General features: G+C 39.4%; 1 protein-coding gene across 4 annotated transcripts; it reads left to right on the top strand.

Annotated features, from left to right (window-relative positions):
* The first annotated feature begins 173 nt into the window (after positions 1-173).
* On the top strand, positions 174-13,075 carry LOC105057294 (protein WHAT'S THIS FACTOR 1 homolog, chloroplastic). Of its 4 annotated transcripts, none has more exons than XM_073248468.1 (4): positions 174-1,823; positions 7,466-7,700; positions 7,806-7,935; positions 12,517-13,075. In XM_073248468.1, the coding sequence occupies exon 1, from the start codon at positions 232-234 to the stop codon at positions 1,477-1,479; it is 1,248 nt and encodes a 415-aa protein (XP_073104569.1). In that variant the 5' UTR covers positions 174-231; the 3' UTR covers positions 1,480-1,823; positions 7,466-7,700; positions 7,806-7,935; positions 12,517-13,075. The 4 variants fall into 4 exon arrangements, with proteins under 4 accessions (XP_073104569.1, XP_073104568.1, XP_073104570.1 ...); XM_073248467.1 differs by lacking the exon at positions 12,517-13,075 and adding an exon at positions 11,532-11,669; XM_073248469.1 differs by lacking the exons at positions 7,466-7,700; positions 7,806-7,935.
* The last annotated feature ends 62 nt before the right edge of the window (positions 13,076-13,137 follow it).

Here is a 13,137-nt window from a genome sequence, read left to right as displayed (position 1 = left end):
ATAAAATTTAATTATTTAATTTATATTTATAATTATAATTATATTTTTAATGTTTAAATTATATTTATATTTATTTAAAATAATTATAAATATAAAATTTTATATCTAAATAATATCAATATCCTTATTTGTATTCCTCCGACAAAATACTTTGCCAGAGCCAACAACTGTAAATGGGTGGATAGATAGAGCGGGTCGGGTGGTGTCACCACCTCGGTGGTCCATCCCACCATGCGTTCGTTCGTCCGATTCCATTTTTCCCTCCCCCTGCAAACCCTAAACCCTACGGAGCCAAATGCTCGTCTCCGTTCCCCATGGCCCTTCTCCCTCCTCACCCAGGCCGCCTCCATCTCCAGTCTCAAGGTAGCCTGGCGCAAGGACCGCCTCCTCGACTCCGCCATCGAGCGCGACAAGCGGTGGCGCCTCTGTGCCCGCGTCGTCCGCGAGGTCCTCAACGAGCCCGGCCACGCCATCCCCCTCCGCTACCTCGAGAAGCGCCGCGAACGCCTCCGCCTCCCCGTCAAAGTGAAGACCTTCCTCTGCCGCTACCCCAACCTCTTCGACCTCTACCCCGACCGCGTCAAGCCCAAGACCGAGCCCGTCCCCTTCCTCCGCCCCTCCCCGCGACTCCACTCCTTCCTCGCCCTCGAAGCCTCCCTCCGCGCCCGCCACGAGCCCCTCGTCCTCGCCAAGCTCTGCAAGCTCCTCATGATGTCCAGGGACAAGGTCATCCCCGCCGAGAAGCTCCTCAACGTCAAGCGCGACTTCGGCTTCCCCGACGACCTCCTCACCTCCCTCGTCCCCAAATACCCCCACCTCCTCCGCCTCGTCGGCAGCCCCGGCGAGGGCAAATCATTTCTTGAGTTGGTCTCCTGGAACGAGGAGTATGCCAAGTCCGTCATCGAGCAGCGGGCCGACGAGGAGGGCCGCCTCACCGGCATCCGGATGCGGCCCAATTTCACCGTCCGGCTCCCGCCGGGGTTCTACCTCAAGAAGGAGATGAGGGAGTGGGTCAGGGACTGGTTGGAGCTTCCCTACGTATCGCCGTATGCTGATGCCTCCGGGCTGCACCCGGCCTCGCCGGAGATGGAGAAGAGGATGGTCGGGGTGCTCCATGAGGTGCTCTCGCTCTCGCTGCTCAGGAGGGTGGCGGTGCCGGTGCTGGGGAAGTTCTACGAGGAGTATCGGTTCTCGAATGCGTTTGCTAACACCTTCACGAGGCACTCGGGGATCTTCTATGTGTCGTTGAAGGGAGGGATCAAGACGGCGATGCTGAGGGAGGCGTATGACCAAGGGGAGCTGGTGGACAGGGACCCTTTGCTGGAGATAAGCGATAAGTTTGCGGAGATGATGGAGGATGGGTACAATGAGTACATGGAGAGGTTGAGGACGAAGAGGGAGGCGATGCAGAAGGACCTGGAGTTGATGGCGAAGAGGAATGCTGAGCTGTCTGAGGATGAGAGCAGCGAAAAGCTATGACCCTTTTTCTCTAAAATCAGTTATCTTCTCAATTGATGGTGAGAAGTTTCCTTTTATCACTTGTCATATAGACGTTTATTTAGATTCAAATGGATGGCGCTTTAGAAGGAGGAGAAACAGGAGAATTGGCAATTCGAAAATCTTGCTCAGAGATCGGTTCTTCTCGCTAGGGATTGTGGCATCTGACATAAATTTATGGATTCTCTATCACCTATGACAAATAGTTATCATGTAATCAGAAGAGAAGAGCTTTAGTATTATTATTCAGCCTTGCTCATCTATCCAAACAGATGGCTGCAGTCGCATGTATTGTTTCAGTCAATTCAATTATGAACGAGGACCTTGTAAGTCATTCTTCTATCAACATTTTTTGTGATCACCCCTCAGCATTGTAGTGCTAAATCTATGACGTACAAGTTTTCAGTTATCAAATTTTTTTTTTCCAATTTTTTGAATGTTTTCTGTGTCTTATATGCACTGTAAGAGTGATGCAGATCTATACTGCAATGTTGGATCATAAAACTAGACGAACCCAAGCTACAAGACTCCAGCAGTGTTTAGCAATGTACTGTAATAGTAATGTAGATCTATACTTGGGCATGTTAGTTTCTTAATAGATGTCTTGTGGGATAATGTAAAGTTTGAGGGATGAAAATTTTTCTTGAACATCAGGGTGGGAGGAGTAATTAGTAGGGCCACTAAGAAATTGTTTCATTCTTGCATTTATCTGAGAGACCTAGTTGAAAGGCATACATTCTTAAAATGTGGAAGCGAATTAGGTGTAGAAATTGGTAAATTTCTTGCTTGTGAAATGTTGTTGCGAGGGATTGGGAGAAAAAACAGTTGTGCTTGGAAGTCTACGAAAGAGTTTCTTTCTTGTGTCAGTGGAATCCGAATATTGATAAGATACCTTTAGATGCCCATGATTATCACTTATGTAGTTAACAATTTGAACCCGGATGTAGATTATGAAAGTATTTCCATAAGGTGTAGGAAACATAAGCATGTTGTATAAGCTATTGGAGGGATGCTATGTAGTTAAATTACCTTTAGATTTATTTCCAAGCACTGAATAAAACCCCACTTGTCTGTGTTGAAGAGAAGAATCTACACTTAAATGCTTGTTTTTCTCAGAAAGGGCTCCTCTCTGACACTGATATAGAACAAGGAATACAAAACCTTTGACGTGTATCTCTGAGATTATTGTCTTCAAGCCATGATCTTGAGGTGTCAATCCATCTTAGCAGCTCCTGCCCAAAGGAAAACATATCAGAATAAATAACGTTCACTTCATTGTTATCCTCTGCATTTCCAGAAATGATTCTCCTAGGGAGGTTGTAATGCCTAATATTTCTACTCTATTTGAGTGAATCTGCTCTTGTAGTGTTCGATTCTGATTATCTAAAGAATAACTTGAGGCCTCAAGTCAGTGCAATTCTTCAACCAGCGTAGTTCTCTCTACCAGCAACTCTTGGCTTGGCCGTTTCCAATGAAGCCTTTCAAATTTTTTATCTTCATTTGCTTTCAGCAATGGCTGTAGCACGAGCTTAGCCTCTTCCATGGTTTCTTGAGCTTTTTCAAATTTCAGCAGAAAACTAGTTGCCTGCTTTGTTTTTTCCTCTGCATCTTGCCATGCATGACTGGTCTTAAGCCTTAGCATCTTCTGAAACTCGAAAGCACTAGAAATGTTATACGTTTTATTTCAGTATCTATAACCATATGTTAGAATTCTGTGTTACTCTTGTCATGTGTTATCACTTGAATTTCTGCACTTGCTGGTGTTGAAGCAGTTCCTATATTTTGCAATTTTTATCCCTAGGAGCTATAATAAGAACAGCTCCAATATGGAAACCAATAGTTAGATGGTTTCACATGTATTGTGTCCGTCACTTATTATCTTTCCTTAAGATATTACAAGTTGTAGGAGTTGTGAAGGTAAGTATCTATATCTACAAACATGCAACTATTTATACATGCACGTGGATATGTTTTTATTGTTCTATTATGCATCAAGAAGTTTTTGTTGAGTTTAGTAACATTTGTATTTGTTGCAATGCAACATTATACCATATGCTGATGTAAACCATATCAATGTTCTTATTATTATTATTTTTTAATGTTCTCTCTCTCTCTCTCTCTCTCACACACACACACACACACTCACTCACTCACTCATGCTTTAGTTTGCAAATTTTGACCTCATCACTTTATACCCCAAAGATTTAAGCATTGGTTGGTATCATAATGCGCTGTGAAACATACACCATACTGCAAGGTTGCTTACACCTTAAAAGTATGTGCATTGTGGACATGCCTGTATTGGGGGGTATGTAACTATATCAGCTTATCTCATAACAGACGTTGTGAGGGGGTCAAGTGGTCCATGGACAGAAGGGCCCCTTGATGCACCTAGGAGTACCACTGTGGGCCTGTTTGGATGGTTGGATAGGCCATATATGCATATCTGCAAACTAGCTGGATTTTTCCCTTTATGGTGGGAAAAGGAGGGAAGAGTTGCAGCTATTGTGGAAGGTCCACTTTTATCCTAATACTTGGTATCTAGGCATGGTGAAAACTACTGGACATGTGATTTCTACTATCCTGAAAGACGGACTTGTGGGATCCATGTTTCCACCACTCCTCAAATTTCTCCTCTTTATCATCACTTTAAACATCAAATTTCACACCTTTCATAATTCATTAGGTATTTCAGTTTCAGAATAATGATGCCTTACTAACTTAGCATATCCTTTTCTTAAAAAAAAATGCATATAATGCCTAATAACAGAACTTAATAAGCACTTACAAAAACATATCTTGATCTTCAGACTGAACAATCATCCTCCGGGGAAAAAAGTAGTAATGCATAAAAATAATATGATAATATGAATCCGTAGAATGAAATTAAAGTATCTTCCATTGACAGAATACTGTGGAAACCATGATACTTCGACTATAATACACGATGTACTAAGAAGTATAATGAAGAAATTAAATTTTATGATCTTTGAAAAAGAATTAAACTGCTGCAAGATATACTCTGTCCACAACAATTATATATCATAACCATTAGATAAGTATAAAGACTACTGAATGTATTAAATTGCATTAAATGTTGTTCAATAAGATGTTACCTACTTCAATGAGTACAACCCTGATCTGATATGAAAACATCAATAACATATAACATCAAGTGGTACATGATCCATCCAGGTCATTCAGATATCCAACGATAAGCCTATAACATATTCAAGCTACTTGCTAGTTAAGGATTCCATGCAATACTAGGGTTTCCTAGGTGTCTAACCTTGAAGTTTGTACCACATTCAAGCTTAAATTGATTGGCATATAAATGCTTCCTAAGGGATATGTGCAATAGCTGTATATAAAGCATCCACCTCAAATCTGTGTCATAATTTGGTTGAACATTGAATGGCATGTTTCTTCACAGGATCCATATCACAACTAGGCTCTCACAAGTCTAACCTTCAGTTTGTAGTTTGCGCCACATTCAGAGATGAGGCACATATACATGCTCCTCAGGGTTTCATGCAACATCTTGTTTCTCCCGGATATAAGTTCATATTGCACTTTTGCTTTATGTCCACATCAATAAATACCTTGTGGGTGCATACTGCATTTTGTCTACCAAGGATAACAACCTTCCATATAATGAACGATCTTTGGACCCATGTTTACATGTTCTTGAAGGAATTCATAACACATTTGAGTCGTCTGTATTACATCTCCAAATAGTCAAAGAATCTTAAGGGCATCATTCAGTTAACAGCTTCAATCTATTTCAGGTCTATCAAAGTCTTTGTTGCCAAACAACTCTTATAGAATTTGATGCTAGCTTCATGCTTTAAAATGTTGTAAATATATAGCCAGATTCATTTGTAGTTAATATGAAACTATTGTGATCATAATTGTTAACATACCACTAGAACTCAAAAGCTCAAGCTATTAGGGAAGGGATGAATAATACATATCCTGCCTCCTCATGTGCATCCTGAACCATGCATATGAAGGGATAAACTGATACGAATGACTCAAGATATGAATGAACGAAGAATGACTCAACTAGGAATGAGTCAAGAGATGAAAGGACTCAATAACAAATGGGTGATATAATGAAAAATTGGCTTGAATGGAGATTTGAACTCATGTCCTTCATACCATGTAAACTTGCTACTAGACCCCAAAAGATTAAACTCTTGGGAAGGGGTCAACAATGTATACAGGCCTTAATGATACTTGATGCTATAATATTGAAAGAAACAATAACAATAATACAACAAATTAACACTGCCTACAATCTTTGCATCAATGATAATTTATGTGGATCAATGAGGAAGCAACCAGGCATGGATGTTCAATTGTTGAAAAACAATATAGACTGAAAAAGATAATACAAAAGGGAAACATAGTACCTCTTTAGTTTTGGCAACAGCCTATCCAACTTCCTCTATCATTTCCTCCAGAGTTCGCAGCATGTGGCCTGGTTCTAATATACAATCGATCCGATGAAATTTTGTGAATAACATCTAAAATTGTATTGTCTATCCCAATGTGTGGTAGCTCATTTGAACAGCTTCCTTTTGCAGAACATGTAGCAATAACTTTTTGATGAACAAACGTGCCCAATGGAAAGTGTATTTCAACCAAGGCATTCATAGCGACATCTTTGATAGGACTTTGTATCAGCAAATTAGTAGGAGTCAGTATTTCTTCATGTTCATCTATGGAATGATGTCACACGGCGCCCCCCCACCCCCAACCCCCCCCGAAGCACCACGCACACACCTGAATAGTGAGTTAAAGGCAGATTTTATGCTGCTCAAACTTTCATTGGTCTTGGCCAGGCCATCTACTGTAATCTGCATTGCAGTACACTGAATATAACAGCTTGCAGTAGACTGAATATCAATATGTGCTCCAAATTGTGGATATAATTGAAGGAATGATCATTCTTTATGCTTTCAACTCCCTAATCATTTTACCAATTTCATGAGCATCATTTATTGATTCATGAAACAATATGTTGACTGCCAAATAAATACTTTGATGTCAGATATTAGGGCAGCTATATATTTTTCATTATCAGTGTATGAGGTATGTAGGACTTTGTTAGACTCTACAATCCTTGGGACTGCCATCTCTACTTGAACCCTTAGTTCTTGCAGTGTATTTGAATTTTCTTAAGCATTAGCCTTTTTTTTTTTTTTTTTAAAAAAAAAAGCTTGGGTGCCAACATTTTCAACTGAAAGATATAATTTCTCCTTTGGGATTTTGGTTTAAAATTGTTCCTCTGGTCATCCATGGAAAGAATTTAGATTTCATATTTGGCAGGAACAGAGCCTTTGGCCTGGCTATTGTTCTCCACCTTAGAATATCGATCAAGAAGTCCATTGAATGTTGACTTAATTACTCCCACGAATACTATGCAGCTTTTTGATTTTACAAATGTAGCATCAGCATTTTTTTTGCTTCTAGAATATGATTTTCCTTGCATTTCCCAACATTTTCTAATTCCTTTATTTTTAATACTAGTTCATCCAATAATTTTCTTAAATGGAATAATTTTTTCAAGTTCTCACCATTCTCAAGCTGCTGGACTTCAGTTATAGCAAGCGCTTAATGAGTCCAAGTTTGACTTCAGTTCCACCTCTATTTGTTGTGCATCTTTTAGCCTCTTTCTGCAGGTCAGCAATTAATGCTTTTCGATCATGACCTTCATAACCCTCTCCATGTGTTCATGCATTTCCTTGAAGAAATCAATCCACATTGTGATGTACTTAGATGCATCTTATAGTGTTTGGCAACCAACCTGAAGGAAATGGGTCAAATCAACAATTGCCTTCTCCCACTAATCAGATGAGACGCTGATTCTGCATCTCTTGCAGTGACAAGATTTGAGACTTTCGAGTTTTCTTTGATCAGAAAACACACCTGGTTATTAATTTTTTGATTACTTGTTCTCAAGAGCTCAGAGTTCTTTGCTGAAGACGAGTCATCTTCCTCAAAGCCATTTCTTGCTGAAGTGTAGCCATCTCTTTTTGCAAGTAAAGAGCTGTTTTAGCTGTCTCCACCTTATCCTGCTCCTGCACCTCATCCTGCTCCATCTCATGTTGCCGTGTTTGGGTGTATGATCATCCTTGAGCTGCTTATTCAAGATTTTGGCCTCCTGAAGTTATTTAACTACCAATCACCATATACTGGTATGGGGACATCATCTGCATGGCTAGCTTTTCTGGCAATGATATGCTCTTCTGACGATGGTCTACCATATTCATGATTTTCCCATCATGTACATTCCTTTGTAGGAGTTCCAAGTATCTGTTCTTCTCTTGCTTGGGGTTATCAAGGTATGCAGTCAATGTAACTTGTGATTCATAGCTTTAATCAAGAGTCTGGCATCCTCGACTCCTTTTCAACATCACCAAAGCTGCCAAGGTATGTCCCCCTTTCCGTCAGCTGCACTTATATGTGGAAACTTGTAAGTGTGATTTTGAGATGGAGTCCCATCTTGGAAATCTGCTTTAGCTAATATCTGCTCCACCTGTGAAAGTTGAATTTTGTTAAGCTATGTCACCTTAAAATTAGTTTGATGCATGGCATGCTGCATGATGAAAGTTCAAAACATATGGCAAATTTGGATAATGGGCAATGACTGTCTACCTAGCTAGTCTAGCATTGTGTTCTAGGCATGCATCCAATTGTTGCTTGCAGCTGTCCAACTCCTTTGGGGTATCGTCACCCTGAAGATTAAAAACAAAAATGTTACCAAAAAATGAAATAGAAGTCCAAGAAAAAATATGGATAAAATTAAGAAGTAGCAAAAACTTTCATTATGTCGAGCCACCATCAAGCTCACAAATGGTAAGATGGGTTTGACCACAATCTATGGAGTTTCTATCTAAAATCACACAGATTGCATAGGACCTATTTGAAATTATCATTTATAATAAAAGTTTTTATACTTTTTTGGGAACTATTATGACAATAAAGACTAAGGCTCTACACGTGTAATGCGTAATGCCAAAATTATCGAATAAGGTTAAAACAGAAAAGGCAAAAAGGGTGGAGTTGCGTAAGCCTGAGGTCCACAGGGTTAGATGGTTCAAGTATCTATTAAAAGTTGGCACTATTCGGGGGTGGAGTTGTACCACAGAGCATTAACATTATAACAATAGATATATTTCACTTGTGCGATCTCCTTGCAACGAGTGACAAAACCCTAATCCTATCTTGTTTCGATGGAGCGAGTGGGGCGTTCAGCACTCGGCATGGGCAGTCTGCGGACTACTCTGGGCAATCGAGTAAGCTGGCTAATTCTTCTTTTTGTTTCCATTCCTTGTCTCCAATCTTGATTCCTATTCTCCACCCCCACCTCGGCTTCAAGGTATTTCTACTGGAGTTTGCGATAGCTTGAAACCCCTAATCTTTTAGGATTCTTTCTTCATAAAAATGTTAATTTTGTTTATTTGGTAGGGCTTGAAATAGTTTAATCAGATCCTTAATGAACTCATAGATGTCCAAGATTTGTTTATTTTGGGAAAGTTATTTTTTGATTACCAAGGTAGTGGATAGCAATCTAAACATGAATCATTGATGTTTAATTTCTATTTTTGATTAGCTATGGGAGTTAACTTTTGGATGTATGCATCCAACTTACAAAGGAAATATTATAGATTTCAACATATTACAATCATAATTTGTTGCTTTAATAGTGGATGGGAGAGATTGTCATGATTCAACAAACCCTATGGCATAGGTCCCAAGAATTGTATTTGATTTCTCTAGAATGGAATGTGGGTGAATTGGACCTTAAGTGCACTCTCCCATCGGCATTGAAAGCAATCTACCATGATCAAAATCGGTTCCTTAAAATAAATTAACTTGCATCATGAAATTTTTTGCTCAAAAAGAAAATATTTGATTTTTACAAACATAACAGGTCCTTCTTGTTCTGAATCAAAGAAACAGATATTTGTTCGTTTGGGCTATTTTTTTATCCTTTTTTACGATTCAATTGAACTAGAAAACTTTGGTTTTGCGGTTTGATGCAACATCTGTGTTTATGGCTACTTAAATTGGAAAGAATTTAGATCGTCTCCGGCTTGTGTTTGAACCAGACAAGTTCAAGTGATGGAGGATCGTCCAATAAGAAATCTAGGCATATTTTTGTTAGGCTCAAATGTAGAAATTAGAAAATTTTATTTTATTTGGGAATTAGGGAATTTTATTTTTATGGGACCTCTAGGACTAGAATTTTGTAGACTCTAGAATTAGTATTTTATGGGAAAACTGGTATTTTATTTTTATGCAGATTCTTTCTTATTAGGGTTTTGGATTGTCTATGTAAATATATGTAAACTCATTACCATGTTAATTGAGAATATGGTTTGCATTATTGAGGTTTGAGAATACAAAATATTGATTTGCCTCCTCCCTCTGCCTGTTTCTCTTCCTTCTCTCTTCCTTACTCCTCTTCCTCTCCCTCCTCCTGTCCTGTGTCATCAAGTCATCATCACCCCCTATTTGCATATCAGGTGATTGGACAGGACTAGGATGTATATGTACTTCACTCTTCAATTTCCTTCCACTTTGTGATACAAAAATGGTGGGTAATTGAACTAGATCCTCCATCAGTGGGAAAGGATCTGAACTCAAACGGATATGATGTTATGCTAGACTTCTTTGATAATTTATTCAAGTTGCAGTGATATCTGCCTCCCTGCACCATCATTTGGAATCTCTAGGAATTTGTGTCACATACTTCTACACTAGGTTCGATGTTGACTACATCATGTAATCTTCTTGTTGCCGAGCAGAATTTCTAACTGTTAAACCTCTTCTAGCTTTCATATCTGATGAACGGTTTTTAAAGTTCATTTTGGGTATCTGAGCAATAAAATTTGTTTCTTTGGTTATTGGCATGTATCAATGATAAATGGTAGAGGCAACGTGTATCATTATGAAGTTTAGCTAGTGGACTGTTAGTGTTTCTTTTCTCAGTATGACACAAGTACAGAATAATATATTATGTCCTCTGTTTAGCAGTGAATTGTTGTGGGTGCTATTCTAGGATGGTGCATCCCTAAAAATCTGTAGATAGGAAATTATAGTATGGGTGGGTCTCCCTTCCTTTATCTTAGAAAATTATGTTTTCCTTATTTTGATTTGGGTAATTTATTCTTTTGTATGGTCAAAAATGTTGGCACCAATTATAATTAATCTGCACTGTTGATTGTTATACATGAAGAGCAAGGGCATATTATTGTTGAAGCCCTTACGTTATGGGGAAAGGTGACATAAAGCTGCTACATTTTAATAGCGTCAATAGCTTCTTCGAGACAATAGCTCTTCATGGTCATCATAACAATTCAATAGATTTTTTTCTTTTTTAAAAAAGGGAGCCTTCCCTACATTTATTAGTGTCACTTAATCTCACCAGTATATTACACTATCATCCTTTTGGCTTCTATCTTCTTCTTCTTTAAATTTCTTTTATAGGTATTAGATTGTTGAATTTGAACTATTACTGGTTATCAATGACGATTCTCTCTGTCCTAGATATGTTTTTTAACCACAGAAGCATGCCATTTTCATTCATCAATACTGATAAGCTAGTTGAGGCACCCCAAAGACTGCAAAACTAGAGTTGCTTACCACTTTAAGCTTTGTAAGTATTGTCATTGAATACATCAATTCTTCGTTTTGATGGACATGTAAGATCAGCATGCTCATGCATTCAAGGTGTTCTGGAGCATTTAATTGCTTATGGGATGTATGATGAGATGGGGAGTTCTATATAATTCAACCTCTCTTCTTTTTATTTGGACGTGGATTTGAGGAATTTTATGCCCATGACGAGTGAAAATAGACAAGTGACGTAGTACTGGAATTGATCAATTTATCCTGAAACACATGCATGATATTTGCTGTACTCTTCTTCTTTTTCATCTCAACATGTATCATGCTGTTCTATACTCTACTAGGAGGAATATTTAATGCATAACTTATATCATTTCTTTCCATGTTTTCAGCTTATGGGAAATTGGTGGACCAATACATTTAGGCAGGACATGCTTCATGCTCAGTTATTCTGTATCAACTTTGTCATTTTTTCCTCCTCTGCCCTCCTGTTACCTTATGGAATGAGTGATGACTTGCGCCAATCTCATCCACGAATGTTTGGTTTCTACATGTTTGCAGAGGTTCTTGCATTGCTTTTCTCAATATCTGCACTCATAATTCTTGTCAGCTTCCCCTGCCTCTCTTCTACTCGTGTTCCTTGTGTTGTAGCTTTGCTTTCTTTGTTGGCTCTGGGATCATATCCTGTCCTTCTGTTAGCCTATGAATGGTTTCTCTTTGTGGCACATCTTGGCATGCCTCTGCTGGCTTATGTTGTGGGCACTACTTCCTCTGTTTTGCTGCTTGTTTTATGTTTCCAGATCCCCATACGTGGTTTCATCTACTGGCTGAACCAAGAGCATTCTGGTATGGACCAGACAGCACTGGAGGTGTTGATATCTAAACCGGCAAGCACAGGCGCTGTCATCACTGTTGCCATGTATTCCCTGAGCCTTGGGCTTCAGTCTATTGCTCGTTTTGCTGGCATTCGCAATTCGATGTCAGCAAATCTCATCATTATCCTCACCATCATATGGCTGCAGTGTGGTGTCCCAACTTTGACCCACCCTTCTCAATTTGAGAGCGTTGCTGCACCTACTCAGATGTCAGAGCCATAACCGAGTCCTCGCTTGGATTGATGCCTATGAAGAACAGTTTCTATTAGAGTTCTGTGCCATGTATTTCTGATGTAGATGTTGTGAACATTTGTTTTCTGCTGCACTGTCGTTTCAGGATGTTGTCTACTGTTTAAATTTCAATGTCGTAAGTTCATATGACTGTATTGCAACTATATCCATAGAATGGTCTTATGATGATGTTGTGTGGTGGTATGGTTTTTGGAATATCGGATGTGATAATGCCAAGATATGCTCCGTGATATTTTTTTCTTATATGCAGGGCAAACTCGTTCAGAAGATGGTGGAAGTCCAAACTCCATTACAGGGAATGATGTGCGAGAGGAAAGTAGGGGGGAAAGCATGTTTAGCTTCCTTTGAAACCTGTTAGTATTCTACGTGGGATGCATGCATAAATTTCTATGCGGAGGAACATTTACAAAGATTCCCGCAGCTCGGGTTCGTATACCGGGGAACAGCAGGCCGCTCGTGAGGCAAAAAAAAAAGGATTAACGTGAAGGGGCACGTATATACAATTTATACGCGACAGTAAATCGCGGCCATCTGCACTTTAAGGTCCGTGTTGGAAAACAAGTGCACTGGACACCGGTCATGAAGATAGGATTGTCGTTTATCAAAGGAGTGGCCAGAGTGACGTGGACTGCAACCTTCTCATTGTTTCTTAAGCATTAGTTTGTGGTGCTGGGGTATCACCGCCCTTACCCGGGAAATCTCATAAACTTTTTTTTTTTCCTATTAAATTAAGAGTCGGAGCCAGGTTCTTGTCTTTGTATTCCCCCATTTCGTCTTCTTAATGGAATGAGAGATGGGTTCCTCTAAAAGTGACCGGACAAAAATGCTTAAAGGTGCATCAGGATGTTGGTTTGCATAGAAACTTATCTGT

The sequence above is a fragment of the Elaeis guineensis genome, chromosome 14, assembly GCF_000442705.2.
Source record: "Elaeis guineensis isolate ETL-2024a chromosome 14, EG11, whole genome shotgun sequence".
NCBI lineage: Eukaryota > Viridiplantae > Streptophyta > Magnoliopsida > Arecales > Arecaceae > Elaeis > Elaeis guineensis.
The sequence above is the reverse complement of the archived record's forward strand: the minus strand, read 5'-3'. Positions and strand labels throughout refer to the sequence as shown.

Excerpts from the sequence above, each read along its gene's own strand:
- LOC105057294 (XM_073248469.1), top strand. The coding sequence starts at position 232 with ATGCGTTCGTTCGTCCGATTCCATTTTTCCCTCCCCCTGCAAACCCTA.